The 27,162-nt window shown below is 31.2% G+C and overlaps 1 protein-coding gene across 3 annotated transcripts in view; it reads right to left on the bottom strand.

The window, feature by feature from the left end:
• fliI (FLII actin remodeling protein) overlaps positions 1–27,162 on the bottom strand; it is a 175,271-nt gene that overhangs the window by 19,852 nt on the left and 128,257 nt on the right. For all 3 annotated transcript variants that reach the window (XM_085815549.1, XM_085815551.1, XM_085815550.1), the window contains 5 exons: positions 19,082–19,169; positions 17,800–17,913; positions 14,024–14,132; positions 5,295–5,378; positions 4,896–4,992 (listed from right to left, as the gene is read on the bottom strand). In XM_085815549.1, the coding sequence (XP_085671675.1) occupies positions 4,896–4,992; positions 5,295–5,378; positions 14,024–14,132; positions 17,800–17,913; positions 19,082–19,169 (492 nt within the window). The remainder of the gene's footprint in view (positions 1–4,895; positions 4,993–5,294; positions 5,379–14,023; positions 14,133–17,799; positions 17,914–19,081; positions 19,170–27,162) is intronic.

Below are 27,162 nucleotides of genomic sequence, written 5' to 3'. Positions count from 1 at the left end.
GCCAGCAGAAAACATGTTTTAACTTATTGATGTTAACAATTAATAAAACTACATAAAGCACTGTATTAACTAGTTACTAAAAAAACATTGTTTTAAATTAGTGCAGTTACATTAAACTACTTTTAATCTATATATTAAATGAGAAAAATATCTCTTTAATTAACATAACAATAGAAAAATAAACACTATTCATTTTTTTATTTATGTCATATTTCTAACAAAAGCATGCACTTAAAATTAAACTTTAATATTGAAAATAAAATAAATAAAAATTAACCTCTACCAGCTTAGTCTCTTAAGAGCACCAATCAGATAAGATATATTATTAAGACTGATGAACCAATGCTAATCACTAAACAGACTGTCCAATAAATATACTTCAGATAGTTTCATGTTTAGGGAGTTATTAAGAAAAGGAGTTTGAATGCAATTTACTGTCATCTTTGAATGCCAGTATGTCTAATTCAAAAAATAGTAAACCAGTAGATCCAATTTGGAGTTTTAATATGCAGAAAGAAGTTAATGAAAATATTATAGTTGCGATAATATGTAAGTTGCAAGAGAGTTGTTAGTGCTTAACTTTACAGAATGAAAGAGCACCAAAAAGTGCAATAATAATATCTGTAGTAAAAAAAAAAAAAAAAAAAGGGGGGGGGACAGAGAGAGCAGTAATCGGGCTTAATTTCTAAAATGAAGTGATGAAAAAGAACCCGAAGATGAAAATCTTCAACCCACCAGCCAGCATGAGAGACTCTTGTCATTTTAACAACTTCAAAGAACTAGCATTTTTTACACTTATAAGATTCCTTCTCTACCAGCGAGCATTTATCCTTTACATATATGATCAGTTTACTAAGATCGGGTTGAAAACTAAGATCGGGTTTCTGGAAGAAAGCTTTGGAAATGCCAAATTCCAGAAATGTAAAAATTTTCTATAATTGAGAGTATAAAAATGCAAAAATTTTTCTGGCTTAAAATTACATTAAGAGCCATTTATTTTTTATCAACTTGAATATCAAATGCCTACATGTAAATTATGCAAGATTTCAAAGAAAAAAGGGCATTCCAGACATAAATGCCAAAGTAAAACATCATATTCAATTACAAAATTTTGCTGACCATGAAATCTGGTGAATATCTTGCCCCAGTTATTCCAACAAAAGTTTGAAAGAATAGATCATTCTTCATTTAGTTAGTCAACATATACAAGTTAAGACATAATATATAAAGAAATTAAATTGCTTGTCATAGTTTTTCATGTTGAACAAACAATGTTTATCAGTTTTCCAATAAGTCCTATTTTTCTTGATGTCAGGATCCCATAAATTTGAAAATATTCTACTGCATGCCATTCTGTTGAAGGCAAGTCCTAAATTTTAATATTTTTTTTCAAAATGTGATTGAAAAACAGACAGAGAGTAATTAACATAATGTGCTTTACAAAACTTAAACTCACTTATTGAGAATTAAACAGATTTACATGAAGTAAAAGCATTATGCCATATTTATCCATTATTAGTACTAAAATGTACTGTTTGGTGGTAGCTTTTGATTCATTTGAGTCACAGTCCTAATTGTACTTTATAACTTAGTTTATATTTATGTTAAGCAATAAATCTCTTATTTGTTTAACATAAATATATATATATATATAATTTGAAATTACTCCAATGATTTGAGCTTTCCGGTTAGTTGAATGCTAAGTACTTAAAATCAGATACTTTGGGGGGGGGGAGGGGTAACAGTGGCAAAATGGCTATTGTAATTCAAGATGTTTGAAGTAAAATCCGAAATGTTCAGCATAACATTATTCACATTAACATTATATATTTTATTTAATTTTATAAATATAGTGTCTTAACAAAAGAGTGCAACTTAGTGAGCACAAATAGCCACTACAACAATAACAGCAATACGAAAGGAATATAAGTAAGATGTCTTGTAATGAATAATGAGAATAAAATGAAATCAATGATAAAATACTTGAAGATTGTCCATAGATTCTTACAATTTAAGGATGGTTCTGCTTTTTTATTCATAACTTTTTAGCAAGCTATCTTAAAATTACACCAACATTTGTAATATGATATTTATTCAGAAATTATCATAGAAAAGCAAGCTTAAGGAATACCAAAATGCTAGGAAACCACAAACATCTAGAAGATGATTAAATAGTCTCATATGTTGCTTACAATTCTTCATATGAAATTGTTCATATCAATCATAAGTACTTGAAAATTATGAAGATTATATAAATGAAAAAGGAGCAGTTGAGGTGAAAAATAATATCATTATTATTAAAGAAATAAAACATGTTTTTCCAGTTTTAAAATCTATTGCTGTTGCATTGAATAAATTCTAAAAAAGAAGAGGGTTCTATTTCAGACTGATGCTAGAGGAATGTGGCTGGCACTAATGGCTGATGATGATCTCAAGAAAAAGGTTAAAGAGATTCAATCAAGCGATAATTTGATACCACATGCTATCTCAAATGGTTCATCCATCACAGATCTAAATTGTCCACTGAGCAGCAAGAAATTTATTTAGTGATACAAATCCCAGTTTATGCCCATATCGCTTCTCAAGCAATATCAGCTCTTTTTACTTTTACATATTTCTCCAATGAAGTATTTAAAAAATGTTTCAGCTTTTACATGGCGGTCTAATTTAAGGAAAACAATTGCAAACAAGATTTCATAGCTCAATGTTTGCACAATGATGATACTGCCTACAAGTATAATAAAAGCTTGTTTGACAGGAAAGTTTGGGAAATACTGAATGCCAGATATGTAAAAATTCATGGAAGTTGAGTGTATAACAATTCACAGCAGAAATTTCTGGTTTAAAGTTATAAAAAGAGTCACCTTATCTGTTATCAACTTCAATAACAAAAGCCTACATTTAAATTATATCACATTTCATTAAAAAAAGTTTTTCAAATATAAAAGTCAAGATATTTTCATAGATCTCAAACTTATAAAAGTACACGTCTTATCTGAATGTGAAATCCTATCAACCCCACGAAAGTCTGTAGAGATCCCAATAGACTTGCATTAATCATTTCAGCACAAGTTTAAAGGAAAAGATTACTTTTTAGTCAGATAACCAACAAATATAAGTAATGGAAATAACATATAGAAAACTTAACAGTGATAAATTCTCATATAGTATCATATGCATTTATCTATTTTCAAATAGTGACATATCATGCCTATTAATGCACACTTTTTGTGATACCAGGATCCCCTAATTTTAAAAATACTCTACTGCACATTTTTTTATTGAAGGTCAGTCTCAAGATTTAATATTTTTTTAAATGCAACTAAAACAGATAAATGGCATTTAATTTAGCTTGTTCTTTATAAAAACTAAAACAGTTTATTAGAAAATAATCGGTTTTCATAAAACCAAGCAATAATCTTATGATTGTGACATCACATTTACCCATTATTGGTGATAAATTATACTGTCTGTTGACAGATTTAGTTTGTCAAAAGTGGTTGATGGTTAAGTCGAGAATGGGCAAATGTTCAATATACTGGTGAAAGTAGTTCTCATGACAGAGAAGCTCAATGCCTGTCATAAACTTTGGAAACTTTTATATATTCCTTTTTCACTTTCTGTAAGGTGTATCCAGCTCCAGAAAGACAAATTTTTGTAACAGACTGGATACAATGGTGGAAGTGGTAATCAATATCATTTGAAAAAGAACCATGTAACTATATTAAGATTTTAGATGTTGAAAGTGGGATTCTAAGTAGTAATCATATACGTGGTTTACAATGTCTTTACAAGTCTTTCATTTGCTTAATCTTTCTTTTCTTTTCCTTTCTTAAAGTTCCTAAAATTTAAAAATATTCCACACAACTTTAGCTTAGCTTAAATAGTGGTTAGTTGGACTTTTACTGTGTTTAAAATAATTTTCTGTTGCTTTTCGTTTATTTAAAGTTAAGTGCGAAATTCTTAAATTTAAAAATAGCAGCTTAAATTGGGCTTCTGCTATAGACTACTTCATGAGAAATGTCTGACTGAATTTGAATGATGGTGTGTAATCTCTGAATAAATACCATAAACAATGTCACTGAATTTGTTTTATTTTAAAATATATTTTTCTCTATGGCTACCCAAACACTGCAAGTATTTTGACATTAGTACAAGTTTTTATGTATTTCATGAGTTTTTTAGCAAGTTACTACCACTTTTATGGCAGAAATTAGTTTTTAGCAGAATGATTAAACAGATTTTTTAATTCCTAGCACATGCTGTCAGGCAATCATGTACAAAATTACACCAAGAAATTGGTGTTCTCTGCAGTTTATCTCTGACTGTGCTAAATAAGAGGGCAAGTGACATTCCTTGGACCAACTCCCAATTTTTATTACAATACTTTGTTGGCAATTGTTAATATCATATTTCCACTGTACATCTTTTATCACACACAATTATATCAAGTGTGAAATGGAACAATTATAAATTATCATACACCTGGAAATAATGGATTGCTTCTGCTTCATTACTCAGCAAATCTAGTAAATAAAAATGTAAAAAAATGCAGAGAAAACAATTAGCCCAAGAAACTTTTGCAGGAAAAGGGTACCAAAAAAGATGAAATTCATATATTATGCATTTGCTTTAATTTGTTTGAAGTTGACATTGAAATAAAAAGAAGTCATTCCTACTTTTCTTTCACAAGCAAGCAAGCAAAAAAAAAAAAAAAAAAAAAAAAAAAAGGGGGGGGGTATTTTAAAGAGTACAGAATAGCATCTAGGACTGAACTAATGTTAACAGAAAAGAGAAAAGTAGAGGCATTGGTGACATTATTTGCAATATATCAGTGAATATCAGCTAATACAAAGTACAAAAAGCATCCAATTTCAGAGAAACTAGGTGCTTACCAATTTCTTCTTCTGGTAATCTAACAAATTTTTTCCCTTCTAATACAAATGATTCCATTGCTTCTAAATCTTCATTCCATTCATCCATCAGAGTTTTCTAAGAGCATAAATATCAAATGAATAATTTCAGATACAGTTTTCTTACTACAATTACATATAATACATAAACAGACACCTTTTAACTATCATAAATGAATGTAGCAAGAAGAAAACTGAATAAGATACATATATGCGGGGAGAGAAGGAAAGACTACCTGTTTTGTAAATTTTTTCATTTTGTGTTTACCTGTTTATAATTTACCTGTTTTGTTTGTTTGTTAGTTTTCTCTGTAGTAAAGATTTTTACAGATTACTAAACTTTAAAAACATTTTAATTTTATTCATTTAAACATTACTTACTGCTTCTTCTTTACTCATAGGTGGCTGTCTATTCATGAATAATGCCGACAAATCTGCTTTAGTTTCTTGTTTACTCATCCATTTCTAAAACACAAAATGAAAAAAGTCAAACAAACGAACAGAAAAAAACTGGCATGCATATCATAATACTTATTGTGGGACAAATTTAACCTTATGTAACTTCGTAATAACCATAATTAAGTTTTTATGATGAAAGTGTAAAAGTGTTTAGTAAAACTTTTTTTCAGGATATACACCAATACTTTTAACATTGAATTTTAATACATGTGACCGTTTCAGCTTTAACATAGCTGCCAAAATTAAAACCTTAAAAACCAAGAGATTTTTGAGGAAAAATTAGGAGAAACTGGAAGGGTTCCACACTATGCAACGACATTTCAAACAAACTCCAAACTGATTTTAATTCACTTTATAACGCATGATTCAGGCTATTGAACTATTTATAATACAGTTTTGATTAAAAATATATTGGCATTTAGTTCGGTAGTCTAAATTTTATGTTCTCTGGGTAATTTCATAATTTTCTTAGATTTTTATTCTGAGAAAATCCAAAGTAAGTTTTTATTTATGATAACCTCAATACTTCTGAATATGATGAAAATAAAATTAATAATTATTGTTTATAGTATTTATGTAGATAAACTTAGTAATGTACCATATACTGAAGTAAAATAAAATTAAATACAAATATGAACTCATTAAACATTACTTGAACCTACATATAAAAATCTAAAAACATCTATAGCAGATTAAGAGAACTCAGATCAAATGAAATTTAATAAAAAAAATTTAACAACATTGACAAAAATGTTAAAATATCTTTAAAAAAATGTTAGCTATCTTTCAGCTGTTTAAATAAATAAAGAGATCACAGACTTTAGGAAGAAAAAGAAGATTTTCACTTTTATTATTTTTAAGAACTGAAAAATAATGGAATCGCCACTTCATAAAAAATAAATAGTTTTAGAAAAACAATACAGGAGGCACTAACATACTCTCCTCCAAGTGAAAATGGTTACGACACAATGTTTTAAACGAGGCGGAAACCTGACAGTTCTTCCACTGCATGTAATAGCACATGCATTGTTTGTAGGTGAGATTTCCTTCGGAAGTTTGCCCTGGAGAGGTGAGCCTGCATCATCCTTTGAAGTTTCCAATAATTGCTCTGTGTTGTCATTTAGAATAAAATATGGTTTTAGTCCATAAGATGATATTCTTTTGACAGTTCCAGTAATTTCTATATCACAGTATTTTGGTGCTCAGTGTTTGATAACATAGGTGTCCGCCGATAACATCGCGGACGAAAACGTCGCAGAGAAAACAACGCAAGGCGAAAACGTCGTGCTACAAAACATCGTGGGAGAAAGCATCGCAAAGAGAAAACATCACAGTTCTAAAACATCGTGGTACAAAACATCGTCGTCGAAAATAACGCGGTTCAAAAACTTCGCAGTTTAAAAATATCGTCGTCGAAAATATCGTGGTAATCATCGCGTGACGATAACATCGCAGACATGCTTTTTTCAGGCTTTAATAACTGTAAATGGATATTCCCATAATGATTTGTGAGCGCAAGATGTAAAGAAGGATAATTTTTACTTTCATATCTTTTATTAAATATTAAATTTTTGCTGAGAAAATAAGAAGAAAACTTAAGCATAGAAAATTAATGCAACTTATAGCACTTAATAGAATTTTAAACCGACATAGTTAACTAACAAAGACCATTAATAAATAATTTTTATAAAGTTTTTATTGGTAATTTTTCATAAAAAGTATAATCTATAAGTTGCATTTAATTTTCTATGCTTATGTTTCCTTCTTACTTTTTCAGCAAAAATTTATTAGTTAATCAAAAAATGTGAAAGTAAAAATTATTATTCTTCACATCTTGCACTCTCAAATTATTATGGGAATATCTATTTACAGTTATTAAAACCTAAAAAAAGCATGTCTGTGATGTTATCGTCATGCGATGATCTGTAGATAATTTATTTTTTAACACGATATTTTCGACGACGATGTTTTCAAACTGCGAAGTTTTTTAACCGCTTTATTTTCGACGACGATGTTTTGTACCACGATGTTTTAGAACTGCGATGTTTTCTCCCACGATGTTTTGTAGCACGACGTTTTCGCCTTGCGTTGTTTTCTCTGTGAAGTTTTCGTCCGCGATGTTTTCGGCTGTAACCATAACATATGGACCAAGACAAACTGGTTGTAAAGATAATGTGGCTGTGTTATTGAATACAACATGTGAAGAACTGAAAAGTTGCTTTGAAATAAAGATGGTTTTATAGCCATGTCTAGTCACTGCAAAAAGTCTAGTCACTGCATAATACTTTGCAACCTCTGAACAAAATCTGAATGCATAACATTAGGAATCTCAGGAAAAAACTCTCCAGGTAAACAGAGAGGACTTCCCTAAAAGAGCTCAGCTGAAGACTATTATCTTTTTTCCCAGCACTACATAATCCAAGAACAACAAATGGTAAGGTGTCTACTTAAGATTTGTTTTGCTGTAAATGGTTTTTCAAGATAATCTTTATAGTTCTGTGCTACTACTCACTTAATCCATTCGACCGTAGATGGTAAGCAGTAGTCCTAATGGTCTGAAAGCCGAAACATTTGCTCAAAGATAAGAAAAGTTGACTTACAAACTGTCATCCTTGGTCCGAAGTAAAATGATGAGGTGTTCCAAAACAACATGTCCAGGTTGAAATCATGCCTTTTGCAACTGTTTCTTCAGATGAAACATTATCAATCACCATTAGCAAATATCTGACGCCTTGGCATGTAGATAAGGTTCCAACAATATCAGTGTGGATATGTTGAAAATGTTTTGGGTGAACTTAAGATTGTTGGCTTTGAAGACAAACTCAACACCATAATTGGCAATCTTTATTGGCATTTAGCCAAATGAATCTTTGCACAATTAGTTTTCTGGTGTTTTTAATCCCTGGAAGTGATAGGGTATGAATAGAAGATAATATTTGTTGACGAAAATTTGAGGGAATATATGTTGTTTATTGTTCGTGGAGACTAACATCACAACAGATTGATTTCTAAGTGCCAGGAATGATAATTTGAACTATTTAAACCTTGGGTTAATATTTTTAAATCTTCATGATCTTGAAATTCGGCTATAGTTGCAAAATCAATTGGAGATAGTATAGAAATAGTATTAATTCTGGAAAGAATATCGGCTAAAATATTTCCCCCCCCATGACCTATCAAATATTTGTTAAAAATTGAGCAATATAATTAAATTGTCTTGTTTGTCTGAGGGAGGCTTTTGTCTAAATTTTGTTCAAAAGCAAAAGTGATAGATTTATGGTCCATGTAAATGATGAAAGATTTTCCTTCTAATATGCACCTAAAATGCTTTATTCCAGTGCAGGCAAAAGTTCCCAGTGGAGAAAAGCTCCTGGTGATATGTACTGATTTTCTCTGTATATGAGTTAAGGAAAATAAGAAGAAACTTAATGGACACATCTCTCCATGTTCAATTTGACTTACGTCAGTTCCTATGACAGTATCAGAAGCATTGCATTTGAGAGATAAAGTAGAGTTATTTGAGGAATGGATAAGCACAGTAGCATAACAAAGAGTATTTTTTAAATTTTCTGAATGCATTATGAGAATCTTTAATTCATATTAGAAGTATTTTGCTGTTTTTGCTATTTCCACTAAGTAATGAGATTCGAGGTTGTTGAAGTTTGGTGCAGTTCAGAATGAAATGGTGATAAAAGTCCATCATTCCTAAGAACTTGTGCAAGTTAGTGGCTGGCGTAGGTTAAGGTATACTTTGCATGGCATCAGTTTTCGTTGGAAGAGGTTTAATTACTTCAGTTGAGATTTCATAACCAAAATATAATTTTAGACCCAAAACACTTTCTGCAATATTTGTGCATAAACCATAGTCACTTAATCTTTCAAAAATTATGTATAAGTGCTCATTGTGGGACTTTTTATGAAGAGAAGGAATCAGTATGTTTAAATAGCAGAATACAAAATCTAACCCTCATAACAATATATTCATGAATCACTGAAATGTCCCTGCCATGTTACATAAACCAAACATCATAAAAAGAAATTCAAATGGGCTAAAATGGAATTATAGCAGCCATTTTTTTAATGTCAACTTAATGCACTGAAATTTTTATGAAAAAATTTTCTTTCCATGAAGAATAGAATCACAGTCAGTGAGAAATGGTAGGTGATAGTGATCTGGGATGGTAATATTGTTAAGGGCCCGGTAATCTTCATATGGTCTCCAGTCACCTGATTTCTTTGAGATGAAATGCAGAGGACTGGCACAACTTTTTGAGGACTTTGTAGAGACCTTGTTGTAATATGAAATCAAATTTTAATTTCAGTTTTTTTTTTTTAATCTGCCTTAGCAGTAATAGAAGCTCCTTCGGTTTCTAGAAATGCTCAGTGTTGTGATTCTTAATTTTATTACTGACAAGTGTTGGCCATAACAGACCAGGATATTGTTTAAGAATAGCTCCACATTGGTTTTGTACTGCACTTAATGTTGGTGAATCAACACGATAGTAGAGAATACCAATAGATTCAACCAAGTGATGACATCAATTAATTTGTGATTTTTGCAGTTGAATAAAAAATGAAAATGAGATAAAAAGCCAATACTTATTATTTTTTATTGACATCTGCAATTATAAAAGCCCAATCAAATATTCTCTCCATCCTGAATCTAGTTTTAGCAAATTCTGCCCATAAGTTTTAATTTTGGTTTCATTTGCAGCAAAGAGTAACTTGACAACAGATCATCTTTCTTCACTAATAGTGGAATCACATATATTTTTGCACTAGTATCAATTAAGGATTGGATGGCAGTCTTTTTGTCACAAATAAAAAGATAACACAGATGTACTCCTTGACCCTCTGTCATCAGCAAGGGCAATGGATTTAGTTTTCCTGCAGCTGAAGGTGAAGCCTGTGTTAAATTGTAATGTATTTGTTTATTTGTCATCTTTTGGAGGATTAATCAAAATATGCGACACTTGTGATAATATTAATATTAACTACATAATCATATTTTGTTTGATCTGCCATTGTTTTGAAATCGTGATTAAAACTGCAAAAACCATGTTTTTGGATCTGGTTTCCAAAACAATGAAATTTTAATGCTAACCCTAGTGATGACCGATTGCCATTTTCTTTTAATGAATGCTCGAATTCAGAGTTCACTAATGAAGAGAATGTTAAAAATAATCATTTTCTTTTTTTAAACTTCAAATACCTTTTAATTGTTTAAAAAAATAAAGGTTATAGAACTTGATTGCAGAAATAAGAACAGCATTTTCATCATTTTTAAGATCTGAAAAATAATGGAGCTGCCACTTCACAAAAGATGAATAGTTTTTAAAAACAAAATAGGACAATATTAATAAAATGTAATTGAAAATTCAAAAGTTCAATTATCAAAATTATTCAGAAAATCACTAGAGGTGGGGGAAAGAAATTTGCCTAAATTAAGTTTCACAAATTCAGTACATTCTATTTATTGTTGGGAAACATGTTTCTTAGTAAAGGTTAAAAATTAAAAACCAGGAGATTTGGTGTGCTATCAAGAGACTGGGAGATGTGATGAAAAACGAAAGAATTGGCAGCTATGGCTTTAAAATTAATACCAATAAAAGTTACAGTGTATTAATGTGAAGACTGGCATTTTATTGTCTACATTTATAAAATCTGTTTTTGAAGAATCTCTTCTTGAAGGAACTTGAAGAACAGCAAACAAAAGCTTGTAACTTTTAATTACTAGAAAATATGTTGCTCTTATATATATATATATATAACAGGATTGTTTCAATACATGTGGTTCATATCTATCAAATGACTACCAGTACTGACAAAATATTTCCATTACAAATTTAATAAGAATCCTAATGTAATTTTATCTTGTTCACGATGGCCAAATATTTATTGCCTGGAATGAAATTTGCCCAGATATGCCAGACTGTTCCCCAAATAAAATGCTCCAAAGTAATCGCTTTCTACTGGGGGGGGGGAAGGGATATTTATATATTATATTTATTAACATGCACACACATATACAAGGATTGGATAAAGATATTGAAACAAAAACGTATTGCTGTGACTAATACAGTGTAGGAAATGCATTAGCATTCAAAACAGCTTGCAGTCTTTTTGGAATGGATAAACAGAGGTTTTGGATGCTTTTCAAGGATATCTTTCACCATTCTTTCTGTAAAATGTTGGCAAGTTCAGTTAATGATGATGGCAGTGATAGCAGTCCCACAGATTTCTCTCCAAAATAGCTTATAAAGGCTCAATAATATTGATATCTGGTGACCGTGATGGCCATGGTAGATGTGAAAGTTCACCCTTGTCCTCAGAACACTAGTCCTGGACAATGTGAGCTGAGTGAACATGAGCTTTGTCATCTTGGAATATGGTATCACCCTAGGGGAATAAAATTTTTATCATGGGATGGACGTGATCAGCCAAAATGGTCATTTAATCCTTGGCAGTAATGTGATTCTGCAAAGTAATGATAGCTCCCATTAATACCACGATATGGCTACCCAAACCATAACCAAACTCCTGCCATGTTTCACTCTTGGCACAAACAGTTTCTTTCATATGCTTGGGACGACGTTTGCCATATGTAAACTCGCCCAGAATTCAGAAATAATGTAAAGAAACACTCATCCGACCAAATAAGAGTCTTCCACTGTTCTACAATCTAGATTTTATGACTTTGGAAACACTTTCTCTTCTTACAGGCATTTCGATCACTGATGAGTGGCTTTTGAATTGCAGCTTGCCCCCAAATACCCTGCTTGTGGAGCTCCCTTTGTACTGTTTTTCTGCTGATAAGGTTTGCAATTGTGGTATTCAGTTCAACAGTCACTTTTGTGGCTGCAGTCCTCTTATTTTTCATTACAATCCTCTTCAGTGAATGTCTGTCATGATCATTCAACATATATTTTCATCCCTGCTCTGATTCAGTGGATGCCATTTTTTCAGTTTTCCTGTATGAGTTAAAAATCTTGGATACTGTGCCTCTTGAAACACCAAACACTTCAACTATCTTGGCTATGGAAGCACCCACCATATGAGCCGCAACAACTTGCCCATGTTCAAATTCATTTAGCTCTGACATGAATGCACTCACAACTGCACAGAAAACTCTCTCCATAATGAATGACACTTACAAGATATTGAGAATGATGCACAGGTACTATATATATATAGTTTTATAAGAAACTAATTAGTAAAGTTTAATAAAATTAAATAATTCTCTTGAACCATTGCCACAATTTGAATTTAACAAATACAATATCATTATCTCATTCATATAAAGCTAATTAAAGTTTTAAATTCTGAAAATTCAATTGCAAAGAAATAAAATGATTAATTATTGCTGCGAACTAATTTGCAATATCATTCAAATTCAGAAAGCATGAGTAAATTAAGTGCAAGCATCTAAATACATGAAAAAAGATGTACAATCCAAAACTTTTATCTTAAACCTTAAAAATATTTTTTAAAACTAAATTAATTTGCATAATGTGAGTTATTGTTCAGCAGCAGGAGACAGATCTTTTCAAGGGGAAGTTGCCTCAAACCTAACTCTTCAATTACTCAGTTCTTGTTTTATCATCCATATAGGCATGGGTAAAGAATTACACAAAACCAAAAATAGAGAAATATTTAAAAAAGAAATTTAACAGTAAAAGAATTTTGAGAAATTTAGCAAGCAAATCTACTATAGGAAACAAAATTATTACTGTGTGATAATTTGCTTGTGATCACCATGTTAATCATTACCTGATGTATATACTGGAATAAAAAAGTATATAGAATTTTAAAAAAGAAAACATGATCTTTCACAAAATTAAATTATACCTACTGAAATAATTTTTAAAAGCAATAATTATGAATATATATAATAAATATGAATATTTGTTTTATCTCCAAAAGAATAATTTTGTCCTATGTGGAAGATTCCTTTTATTATTATTATTATTCAATATAGAACACATAAAAATTCATGAAATTTCTTTATTTTAGTTTATGTAGGAACATCAAATAAGTACTGAATAATTAATATGAAGAAATACATAGCATAATTATAATTAGTATGAAAAAAAATGTGGATATAAATAGTTTGTGATTTGAATGTGGATGTACAAAATTTTATTTTTAGTGACTTAATGTTGTTTTATACTTCATCAAAGCTCCTGATTATTAAAGGGGATTTGAGTGCATTAAATTTTACAAATTTAACAGATTGCTCACAGCTAACTTTCCACACAAAAAGTTGTCATAACAACCTAATCAATTACACTAATGGGTTTGGAATGTGTTAGATTTCAGATATTTGATAAGTTCCTTATACTTAATTTTCTATATAAAAAGTTAATCCTAACAATAAGCAAGATTCACATGAAAACATAGCATATTACTCCAACCATCACAAATGCTATAAAACCAAAATTCAATATATAACAAGAAAATTATTCTTCTTTTCAGCCATATAGACAAGAATTGAAGACAGCAATGAAATTCCTACAAAATGGGCATAGACAAAGTAACAGACCAAATAATTACTGCTGGGCACTAGTGCACAATATATTAATTTTAAGGTACTTTTCTGAATTAAATAAAAAATAAGTAAAATTCCAATATTAAAAATATTTCAGGATTACCTTTAAATCTGCTCCTGTCCTAGCTACAGACTGAGCTGTTCTAGTGAAATCTACTGCAATGACATCATCCCAACCATAAAACTTTGATTTAAAAATCTGAGGTTCAGTACTAAAAAAAAAAAAAAAAAAAAAAAAAAAAAAAGGTTTTGTATTTATTATCAGAAAGAAAACTTTGAAATAACTATGTATTCTGAATATACATTATAATTCTAAAATAATAATTCCAAGCTACTGGAAATAATGATTCAAAATTTGCATGCATTACAAAAATAAATTTTATTAAAAAAACTTTAGAATACAATGTGATGAAGTATACACTGGTGGACAATTATTAAGGATGGATGACAGTATAATGATAACAACCACAAAATGGAATACAGGAAAATGTGGCAATTAGCATAAATGCGGGATACAGTATGATGTGTTGCGCGTATGCAAATTTTGGATTGCTGAAGTTGTTCATCATGATAGCACTGATAAGAGATATAAAGGGTTTGATGTATATTAATCGTTGCTGTTCAAAAGCAAAATTTAACAGGAAAGAATCAATTGATGAACCTGCAATTTTCAATACATCTTCTTGAAATCACTGAGATGATTTTATGTGTGGCCGTGATATTGGCATGATTGAAGAAGAGCAAAAAATAACAGATGTTGCTAGGAAATTCAAGGTCAGCCACAGTGTTGTTTCATGGCTTTGGAAATAATTTCATAAATATCACGGGGTAGGTCATGTTCGCAGTAGAACACGTGCAGAAGATAGTTACTTAGTGCTATCAACAAAAAGGAACTGGCATGACACAACTACTCAGGAAGCAATCAGTTACTTGCTGCTACTGGCAAGCGAATCTCCCGAAAAACTGTAGCCAGATGTTTGCATCTGGCTACAGTTTTTCGGGACTGTAGTTTTTCGGGACTACAGTTTTTCGGGACTTTCCACATGTTGTGGAGGATCATATCCTAAAATCCTGGTGTGTGCATTCTACAGTACAAAGTCCGAAATCCGGACTCGTTGGGACTTTGGTGATTCCGGATTTGAGATTTTTCCGGATAATAGATCAGCAATTTAAATCTGGTAAGATGGCATGCAGAAATTATACAATTAAAAATATGAAATCGTAATTTATACAATAAAGAACAATTATGATCTAAAGGGCATCAAAATTAAAAAAAAAAGGCTTAATATTTATTTGTTTGCTTTATTAAACATTTCTTTCAATGTAAGTTGTTTAAGTTGCTTCCATAAAAAATTCAAAAAGTTTCTTTTTCTTATGTCATATACTGCTACATTAACTGAAATGCCTTAGAATCAGTTAAGATAATTTTAGCCTAGCTTAATAGCGTCTGCTATACATTATTGGCTATGTATTACGAGATTGGCGACGAAAGCCAAGTTGTTTCGATAAATTTTGTCTTGCTCCTATTGCGTACAGAATTAAGCCTGAATTGTATTAGTTATTTACTATACCTAGGTTTATTTTCTCTAAATTCTGCTACAAAGCGCCTTCCTAAGTTCCAAATTTTCACCGCGGCTAAACTTTGGATCCCATTGCTTTCCCTCTAATTATGAAAAAATCCTTATCCCTTAATTTTGCGGATCAGTGCTTCCCCAAATTCCAAAAATTGTGTCTTTTCTGAATTCTGCCGCTTCTGGGTTTATGGTGAATAACATATCAGTTATTCTTAATTAAAATAGCACTAAATGTAATCTCTTGGCCTATGAATTTCATTAACAAAATCTATTTTTAGCATATAAAAAGAAATGTTTGTTGAATTTTCCCTCGTCAACATTTCTCAGAGCATTTAAAAAATCTATAATCATCGCCAAGCGTATTATTAGCAGAAAAGGTTGCCTTACTCTTGTTATTCAATTACTAATATAAAAAAAAGGTTAGACATCACTGCATGAGCTATTACTGAAGCTGTCATGTATTGATAAATATGCAGTGTTGAAAGCAAAATATAATAAATAATGACTCGCCAGGTCGGCGTCAGAGATATAAAATAGTGAATGTTTCGGTTTGAGAAGTAATGCCAAGCAGACACTCAGCTGCAGAGCCAAATTATTAATCTCACAAATTTATGCTTACATGATTTGTTTTTTGCATTTCATTATTTGATGCCTAAGTGAAATTAAGAACTGGAATTTTGAAGGGAAAATCTCCACACATTTTATTACGGAAGGAAAAATCAAATGTGCATGCGTAAAGTATACCAAAAAAAAAAGCTTGTGGCTTTGAGGTTAGGATTTTAGATCATTCCGGATAATGGGCGTCCATATTTCGGACGACTGTCTCTACTAGATACTCTAGACATTATTATTCCACCTGTTTGCAATGGTGTTGTCAGCATCGCAATAGAAGAGAAGATGGCTGGACTAGTGTACTATTCTCAGATGAGAGTAAGTTCAGTTTATCATTGGATTGTAGACGGCAATTGATCTGGCATGAGAGTGGTACAACATATAGTCCAGCAAACACACAGAAAAGTGTCTGATATCCTACATATAGTGCCATGGTATGGGCTGGGATCATGACTAACGGCCATATGTCAGTCTGTGTGCTTCGAACTGGGACTATGGCTGGCCAGTGATATATTAACAATGTTCTGCTGCCTCATATTTGCACATTCCATAGTGCTGTCTGTCAATGATAAATTTGTTTTCATGGACAACAACGTAATATGACATCATACAGTCACTTTCCAGAAGTATCTAGAGAGCGAGGATATTCAATGCCTCATATAGCCAGCATGTTTTCCAGATGTGAATACCATTGAGAATATTTGGGATGCTGTGGGGAGGAGTCTTGCTGCTCAACAATGCCCTCTAATAAACAAGGACACCCTTATCTGTACACTGAGAGAGGAATGGGATAAATTATCCCAACAGCTGCTGGATAATATTGTGGAAAGCATGACGCGACATGCAGAATCTTGCATTGCCCTCCATGGTAGCCATATCCTGTAGTATTCCTAGTAATATAGCATTATTTTATTTCATTTGGTTTTCAACCATACTTACTTTTTTTTAGCACTATATAGCTGTTTGCAATCTGCCCTTAGCAACTGACCATCAATGTATATATATATGTAAAATATAAAATCTAGCTTTCAAATAATAACTTAATTGCCATTTATCTTCCATTTCATTCTAAAAATAACAGCAATAAATTTTTCTTCCAGCAGTTTTGATACACACTTATTAATGAAATCTGTACCCCAAAATCCAGTACATTAACATGACATGTGATCTGTAATGGAATTTGGTATAAAAAGGGTAATTACGTCACAACTCTCTCTTCTTTTCTTTGCTCGTCTCTTCTGCTGAGTTTTTAGCCAAACAAAGTTTACTTTTCTAAATTCGTCAATTGTTTAAAACATGAGCTCTAGGAAATTGAGAGGTGCATAGCGCAGTCACAATGATAATGTGCATTATCTAAAAAATAAAATTATGTGTAGAATTTACTGTTATGTGTGTTCTTTGAGTGTCATCTTGCTAACTACGCAGCAATCAAGTTATGATGCAGTCTTCTCCAATGACAATCCTTTGCAACTTTCCTCTACCACATCATCTTGTACAATAATACAGCCTTATTCAATAATAACAAGTTTTTTTACACATATATAAAGCTCTTATGTCAACTGTTAAAAAGACCAACACAATTCAGTAAAATGACAGGACTATATTATTTATAACAGCAATGATTATATTAATATAATATCATACAGTTAAGAATTATCACTTAATTCAGAAAAAGATAATGCACAGAACGCACCCCTCTAATACTCGATTCACAATAGCATGTTGAGGTCTTTTGATCATACTACATAATTCTTGAGATAACTTTAAAGCAGCAGCCCGAACTAAGCGAGTAGACTTTTGCCCTAACCTAGGAAAGGAGAAAGATATAGCTATTTTTATTTCTAGTATTAACAGCTATCAACCATTTATATATATATATATATATATATATATAATCAAAATCAAAATTAGAAATATTTTGCAATTAAATGTCTAAAATTATTTGCAAGTCTTTACACATACCTAACAATTTCAACAAGCTTTATAGCATTTCTTGTACATAGCCTTAATATACAGTCAAAAGTCGTTAATTCAGACACCCATAATCCGGACCTCAAAGCTAAAAACTTTCTGCACATGCGCCGCGTTGGCACATGCGCACAGGCGTTTTACGCGTGCGCGTAAGACCTTGACTATAGCGCATATGCGTGTGCGCAAGTGCAGAATACGTTTTCGCCCATGCGTTTAATGTATAACGGACGGTGTAAGCTAAAATTATCTAATTATCTATTTCAGTTAATGTTAATGATTGCATTGTTTCTTAATCTTCAAATTGGATCCCGCTTATTATTTTTTGCAGACTGTAAGAGCAATTTTATAAAAGTAAACTTGAACTTTCGATTATGTCAAATAGAATTTCCGATGCTGGAACTTCCAAAGGATCTACAAAACGAAAGTATGTTTCGATGTCCAACAAACAAAAAGTGGAATTGCTGCAAAAAACGGATAAAGACATGAAGAATGTGACAGAGAGGTTAGTGAAAGCGAAAAAATTTCGATTGACAAGTTAGTCGGTATTCTCGGCACAGCAATTAACGGGACTTGAACAGCGGAACTTTGTAACTGAACAAGAAATTATGTCTTTTTATAGAATTAAAGAGAAAGTATTATCAGAAGCAACTTAAACAACTTACATTGAGAGAAATGTTTAATAAAGTAAACAAATAAATATTAAACTTTTTTTTTTTTTTTTTTTTTTTTTTTGTAAATTTTGATCATAATTGTTCTTTATTTCATAAATTATGGTTTCATATTTTTAATTTTAGAATTTCTGCATGCCATCTTACGAGATTTAAACTGATGATCGATAATCCGTAATCGCCGAAGTCCCGATTAACGACTTTTGACTGTATAGATTAAAACATCCCGTGTATAATGTACAGATTAAAATGCATCAAGTTAAATTCTTGTTTTAAACTACATAACATATTACAGGAATAATGCACTCATCTACAAAAAAAAAACTGCAAGCATACCAAACAAAAACATCAGTTGAGCAATCCAGAATATACACATTCTTAGTATCCAAGAGAGATTTCTCCAGCCTGTTCTGTTTAATTTCAACTGCAATATAACAAATAATTTAGTTGTAGAGTAAATACAGTAAATAAGAATAATAGTTTGTACCATAAATAAGAACAAAAGGTAAACGCACATTACCTGCATATAAATACAAACAACATTTATCCTTTCATACTTATAATTATTTTTATTACCTCATTTTAAAATATAATTTATTTTGCAGAAACAAACAAACTAGTCACTGCAGAGGAAGAGAGATATACAGTAGCAGTTCAAAAATCCGCAAAGCCTGGGACCAGAGGTTGTGCGGATTTTAGGATTTTGTGGATTTCAGGACAGAAAAGATAAATCATAATATTTAGACTAAAAGTGCAAAATAAATAAGGTGTATTAGATACATTTAATTAAATTATATACATTATTGCAGTAACTTATTATATGCATTAAATTATTAGTATTACATCTATAAAATGATTATATTATTCATTGTGTTATATGTACACAGCATCGTGGTTTGCCGATTTCGCCTCGTGCAAAGATTTCCGGTTTCGGATTCTGATGTTAGAATCACTGTTGCTGTAAAATTTCAACAGCTTTTCTTTATTTTTCTGTACATCGTACACAATCATGTCATAATTCCATACGATTCTGCTATAAACCGAGGAGTAACACCTGCCTCCATCTTTTGCAGAATTTGCACTATTTGCATTACCGTCAATGCAACGTATTTACTTTTTTCAACATTACAAGCAGAAAAATCCTCAGTGTGTTTCTTATCTGTAATTGTATTAAAAAGTGCTGAAGTTTAAAATATTCTTAATTTATCCACAAAATATCTGGGTAAAAAAAATGGCAGCACTAAATAATCTCGTGAAATAACAAAGCTCAGAAAATACAACAATGTGACTCGTGAACTTGAAAGAAGAGTTGGGTGAATTGTCTGTTTTTTTACCTCGATGCAAATTATAAAGGAAAAACTTTTATCATGATGTCAATAATTTGGTATTTCTGTTATGACTCATTATTATTCGGTAATTACAACATCATTATTTGGTAAGTATTTTTTCTTCGATATTTCGTACTCAATGTTGCGGTTTCCGGAACCTATAAACTGAATGTTTATATTTTGAGAGGCAATGCAGATTTCAGGTCGGTGGATTTTTGGTATTTGACTGTACATGAATACCAATAAATAGCCTACTATGCAAATATTCAAGTATTTTCAGGGAGCTAAATTATAAATATATAGGATATCCTAAATAAAAGTATACTCAATCTGAACTAGAAAGCATGCTGATTTGATCTGTATAAATAGTGTTAGGGCCATTTTGTTTTTGCAGTTATGTTTTGCTAACTATAAAGGACTAGCACTGAAGGGAATCTTGTTAATGACTACACTTGACAGCAAGCCAATGAAGATGCACAGAATATAAGATAGTGTAAATGCGTCCACAGCAAAAACTCCTTCAAAAACTGCCATAATATATTTTAAGCTAAATTTCATGTTACATCACCAATCAAGGTTACTTTACAAATATATTAAAAAGGAGCAATTGATGATATTAAGAAACTGACCTGCAGCCATAGATGGTTAAAGGCTAGTTACAGCCTGTCTTGTAGTGTCATTGCACTTGTACAACACAGCATATTATGTGATCTGATATATATATACACACATACATTGATAAAAGCAGTGTGGTAACAAAATTTATTCTGCATACACTTCTATTTAGATGCTCTGTATATTCTTTCAATTACAATTTCATATGAAATGCTAAGCTGAATGAAAGAATGGCAATTTTATTAGCAGGCAATACTGCTCTGAAACCACATTAATATAGAATATTGTTCTGTATTTATTTCAAGCTCACTTCCTTTAAAACTTCCAATATGTCCATTAGTACAGCTTAAGACAATGTCATTTAGAATAATGATGGAAGAATGTTTTCTATTATTATCTGAAGAAAATGGAATACACTCCCATAAAATATTCACACTTGGTGCTACTTTGTCTCTATTATTTATAAAAATGTCAGACAACATTGAGCACTTTGCATATTATGCATTTTTGCAATGGAATTTGGCAGAGATCCTCACAAAACTGTGCCAATGATTCTTGCAAAATTTTGAAGAAATGAATTTCACTTTATTAAGTTAAATAGCAACCAACTGCTCTTTATTTAATTTAACAATCAGCAATAGATGCAAATTGCAAATATGGCACACAAAAACTTAAACAATTATAAGCTTAAGCTCTGAGATTATATAACAAATAAACCTTGTAAAAGTTGCATCAATAGCTGTAGCAGTCAAAATTTTCTAACAAAATATAACATACCAACAAAACTAATTTTCTTTATGAACTCAACACCACTAAGTGGTGTCACATTCTTCTGCAATGTCTTTTTATCACACCATTTAGACAAATTTCACAGTCTTAATGTTCTGAATGTGCTGATTTATACACCAGTCGAGCAATTTTGAAAATACAGTACAAAGGCCGAGATCCAGACTCATTGGGACTTTGGTGATCCCAGATTTGGGATTTTTCCAGATATTAGATCAACAGTTTAAATCTAGTAAGATGGCATTTAGAAATTATAAAATTAAAAATATGAAATCATAATTTATGAAATAATGAAGCATTTATGATCTAAAGGGTATCAAAATTTACAAGGGGGAAAACTTAATATTTATATGTTTGCTTTACTAAAAATTTCTTTCAATGTAAGTTGTTTAAGTTGCTTTGTTTTTTGTGCTAATACTTTCGATTTTATTCTATAGACAGATATAATTTTTTGTTCAATTACAAAGTTCCTCTGTTGAAGTCCTGTAATTGCTGTGTCAAGAGTTCCAACTAACTCGTCAGTTGAAATATTTTCTTTTTCAATAACCTCTCATTCACTTTCTTCACTATCAATAGTGGCATTTTCTGGATCTAGAACCATACTACAGATTTTGCCATTCGTTAGTTGATTGAATGATGAATGGAACATTGTTTATCTCAACAAAAAACTTTTGTTAACCCCTCCTCTTCCCCAAATTCTGACGGCCGGTGCCACCATGCAAACTCTGGCCAGGTTTTGGCTTTATGAGAATAACAAATTAGTTATTCTTAATTCCAGTAGCACTAAATGTAATCTTTTGGCCCACAAGTATCATTAAAAAAATCAATTCTTAAGATATGGAAAGAAATTTTTGTTGAATCTTTCCTCGTCAACATTTCTTAGCACATTTAAATTAAATCTGTAATCAGATAATACACTTTGTTATTCAATTACTAATATATATATATATATATAAAAGAGTTTAGGCATCACTGCATGAGTCATCACACAAGTTGTCACGAGTTGATAAACGTGCAGTGATGAAAGCAAAATTTAATAAATAATGATTCGCCAGGTTGGCATCAAGATATAAAATATCAGATGGTGCAAAATTAACAATGTTTCTATGTAGAATGTTTTGGCTTGAATGTATGTCAAGCAGATATGCAGTCAAATTATTGATCACAAAAATTTATGCTAAAATGATTATTTCTGTAATAATGAGGGATTTTATTTAATGAGATTAAGAATCAGGACTCTCCACATGTTTTATTATGAAGAGGGAAAAAAGTCAAATGCACATGCGTAAAGCATACTCCCCCCCTCAAGAAAAATCCTAAAAAAAATTGGTTGGTGGTGGCTTTGAAGTCCGGATTTTAGATCATTCCGTATACTGGACGTCCAGATCTCGGATTTTGTTTTGTACTTCACTGTTGCTGTTCTCTAGAAGGCAAGTTCCAAATTTTAATCTTTTTTTCAAAATGCAAGAAAAAGAGAAATAGCAGTTAATTTACAAACTAGCTTGGCTTACTGAAGATCAGCATTACCTAAAACTTAGCAAAATTCATATGAGCGTGTTTGTGACATTATGTTTTATCCATTACTGAAGATAAATTGCACCGTTTGGCAACACTATTGAAAATATTTTATGGTAAAACACAGTACAATTTCATCTATGTGTACTTTTAAAAACATTAAAAATAATATTATGATGGTGACAGTGATATTTTTATTTTCCCATACAAAAATAATTAAGGACCTTAAAAATAAAAATATCAAACAACTTTGTCTTTCTGCACTTTTTAATACCACGTCAAATTCATTATTAAAACTAAAACATATTAAACTCCAATTACTTAAGAACAAATCCTAAATATGGTGGGTATGAGAAACATTTATATTTTATGCTTAAACATTTCCCCCATAGCAATTAATTTATAATAAATAATTTAAAGTGATTAAAAAATAATCTATTTTTAAAGCGATTCAAAAAGCATCAACTCGGAAAGGAAGTAAAAGCTTATGGATATCTTGCTCTGAAAATACAATTTCAAGTGACACGAAGGGGGAATAAAATATATTATATCACTCAAATTTACCTAAAGAAAACTTTTCTGTATACTATACAAGATTCTACAATAAATACACTAGAATAATTATCGAATCCCAAACAAAGTTAATGTTATTGACAATAATTTTAAAATATATTCTAGGTCTGGGCTTCTTAAACTTTTTTCAGTCGTGATCCCTTTTTATTACTGAGATTTTTTTCGTGACTCCAGGACCCTATAATATTTACAAAAATTTTATGGGACCTCGTAAGCATTGGGCAAATCCGATACAGTGTGAGTGAAACTATCAATTTTTTCACTTGTACTGTAATATACTATTGCAGTTTTAGGTCATTAACTTTAATTTCTAATTTTAAAACATAGAACAGTGTGAAAATTTTAAATAAGTAACAGACGAAATGACAGCGTCACATGCAAAGCAAGTAAAATGGACGTTTATATTACAAAAAGAATGCGTCAAAATGTTTTCGTTTTATGCTTGTCTGTATTGTCTTTGCTAATTTTCAGATAAATTTTGTAAAAATATTTGGTAATTGTAAAATTATTATAAGAAATATCAAAACTGCTAAAATTTTTGCGACCTACAGTTTAAGAAACTTTACTCTAGGTAAACGGTGTTATTATTTTACACGTACAAAAGTACAAATTACACTTAGTTAGAAAAGTGAGACAAGTAGCTACAATAATTACTGTGTCTGAAAAAGTGAGAAACTGCTATCCTGTAATATACAGACGGAAAATATTGTTCTTTTTTCCAAAAGTTTCTAAAAAACATTACTATTTAGTATACACAAATGACTACTGAGTTTCATTACTGCATATGTTAATAACACCAAATTTCAGTCCTATAGAATTCCCTACATTTGTAGAATGAACTTGACAATTTCCTTGGAAATATTCATTTACTCATTATTGAATCCAGAATCATTGAGATTTTAGAAACTCAGAATTTTGTAGATTTCCAGATTTTATATAATCAGTTTAAATCTAGTAAGATGGCTTATATAACAACATTGGGCTTACTGCTCAGGTCAGATAGAAAAATGATATTCTGCCACATATCCAGTCATGAGTTATAATATCTCCAGCACCACAGCTAGCGCAGCTGCACCTTGCAGCAGAAATTACTGAATTTAGAGCAGCAAAAAGATGCAAAATTAGGGATAGCAATATTTTTAGAATTTAGAAGAGGCACTGGCCAGCAGAATTTAAGACTGGCAGAGATTGCATTGGGCAGCAAAATCTCCACTTGTCCTGCCTCCTCCTCCAACAACTCAAGGGCTAAAAAAAGTAACCTTGACTAACATCAATACTGGTACGTGTGTAGGTGTTTGTAATAGATTAAATGCACATAGAACCGATTAAAGCTTGAGGAAATTTATTCCCCCGCCCCAACCTCCAAAAAAATTCTTTACAGCTTTTGAAATTTTCAAACTAATGTACTTCTCTTTAATTCTTCTCACTATGATAGAGTACAATCAGTAGTTATCACTTCAAACTACTAAGGATGTTGAACACAAGACAGCGCAAAGCACATTAAAAAAGAAAACTTGCACAGTGATCTCTCAATAAACTCAATAAACATAATTTTTTAAAAAATTTAGTCCAAAGGAGCAATTAGCCCTGAAGGACTATTATATTCATTTTGGCATTTTGCATTGGTTTATTATAAATGTCCGAATCACTTTTCAAATTGTTGCCACCAAACATTATCACATTGTATTATATTTAAAGAAATTAAATAATGAAGAATCTGCATAAATGTATGTATGTTTCTCACACTGTGATAAAACAATGGTACTTAGAACCATCCAATTTTGAATAACGTATGTTTCCACCTGGATATGGGCATCTGGAAGTTGGAATTTGTTTCATTATCTATTTCCCATTTTGTAAAACTTCTTATTTTTTTATTAACAAACTCAAATGAATTTTTTATTAACAAACTCAACGATTTAAAAGCAAGCAATGGCAACACTCTACGAACAGAGAGGAAAAAAAAAAGTTTTATCTCCAACGCATGGAACTATGCATACGGAAATTTTAAAGATATGCTCATTTTAAAATTATTTTGTGACATTGCTGTTGAACGGAATTTTATGGTTTAAGTACAAAGAACAAGGTACAGTACAAAGTCTGAAATCTGGACGTCCATTATCCGGAATGATAAAATCCGGACCTTAAAACCATCAACAACATTTTTTCTTGTAGGCTTTACGCATGCGCATTTGATTTCCCCCTCTGCGCATAATAAAACATCTGGAGAGTCCTGATTTTTAATTTCCCTTCGACACTAGATAAAATACCTTGTTATTGAAGAAACAATCATTTTAGCATAAATTTGTACGATCAGTGATTTGGCTCCATTGTTGCGTATCTGCTTGGCACACATCTCAAAACAAAACATTCCACATAGATACATTGTTGATCTGATGGCAACCTGGCGAATCATTATTTATTATACTTTTCCTTCATTGCCGCATGTTTATCAAAACATGACAACTTGAGCATGTAGCAATGCCTAAAAATGCTTTTTTGTGTTAGTAATTAAATAATGAAGGAGTATGATGACCTTTTATGTTGAGATTATGCTTGGCAACGATTACAGATTTAAGTTAAATGAGCTAAAAAATGTTGACGAGGAAAAATTTACAAAAAATTTCTTTCCATATGATAAAAATAGATTTTGTTGATTATACTCATAGACCCAAAAAGATTACATTTAAGGCAATTTGAATTAGGAATAACTGATTTGTTATTCACATAAACCCAGAACCAGCACCAGCACCAGGGCTCATATGGCCACACCAAGTTACAGAATTTAGGGCCCACAGAGACTTCATCAGGCGGTAAAATATCTAGCGCCCTCAATAAGTATATGTGGGAATTTACTTATTCAGAACTCTGATAAGCCTTAAGCATGTGCAAGAAATAGACATAAGTATAATAAATAACTTAACTAATACAAATCAGGCTTAATTGTCTCAGTGCGCAATAGAAGCAAGACAAAATGATGCATAACCAAATATGTATAGTGAAGGATAGCAAAATTTGATGATGATAGCCACTAATTTTAAAGGTTTTCGGTTATCGCAAAACAGACTTAAACTGATGATCTAATATCCGGAAAAATCTGAAATTCGGAATCGCTGAAGTCCCTACGAGTCCGGATTACGGACTTTGTACTGTATTTAATAAATAAAGGTAACACACAAAACATTAAGAAAACTCCCCTTTGGACATAATTTAAAATCTGAAACCTTTCAGATTCTTTCTTTTTATTTTTTTGGACATATAATGAAACCTATAATGTGTTGAGGGCTTTTACTGGTATATTTGGAAATACAGTCGAAGGACATTGATGAAGTACAAGACTTTCCACTTGTAGCCATGAAGTGGAGACCTGAAGCTGAAAGAGTGTAGATTTCAGCAGGCAGCTGAAAGCTAAGAGAGTATAGATAAAAACACGGTTCCTAAAATAAAGGGAAAAAATCCTATCTTGGCACATAAAATAAATAAAGTAAGAGTCTCGAAAAAAGTCAGATGTCAAACCAGGAAAGAACTAGACGGCAGAGACGCATAATAGTGCAATGATAATACAAGACTATATTTATTGATGGCACAGCATACAATAAA

Source organism: Stegodyphus dumicola, chromosome 4, assembly GCF_044657685.1.
Source record: "Stegodyphus dumicola isolate Sdum_Otavi_A_Nest chromosome 4, ASM4465768v1".
NCBI lineage: Eukaryota > Metazoa > Arthropoda > Arachnida > Araneae > Eresidae > Stegodyphus > Stegodyphus dumicola.
Note: the sequence above shows the minus strand (reverse complement) of the source record. Positions and strands in the feature narration are given on the sequence as shown.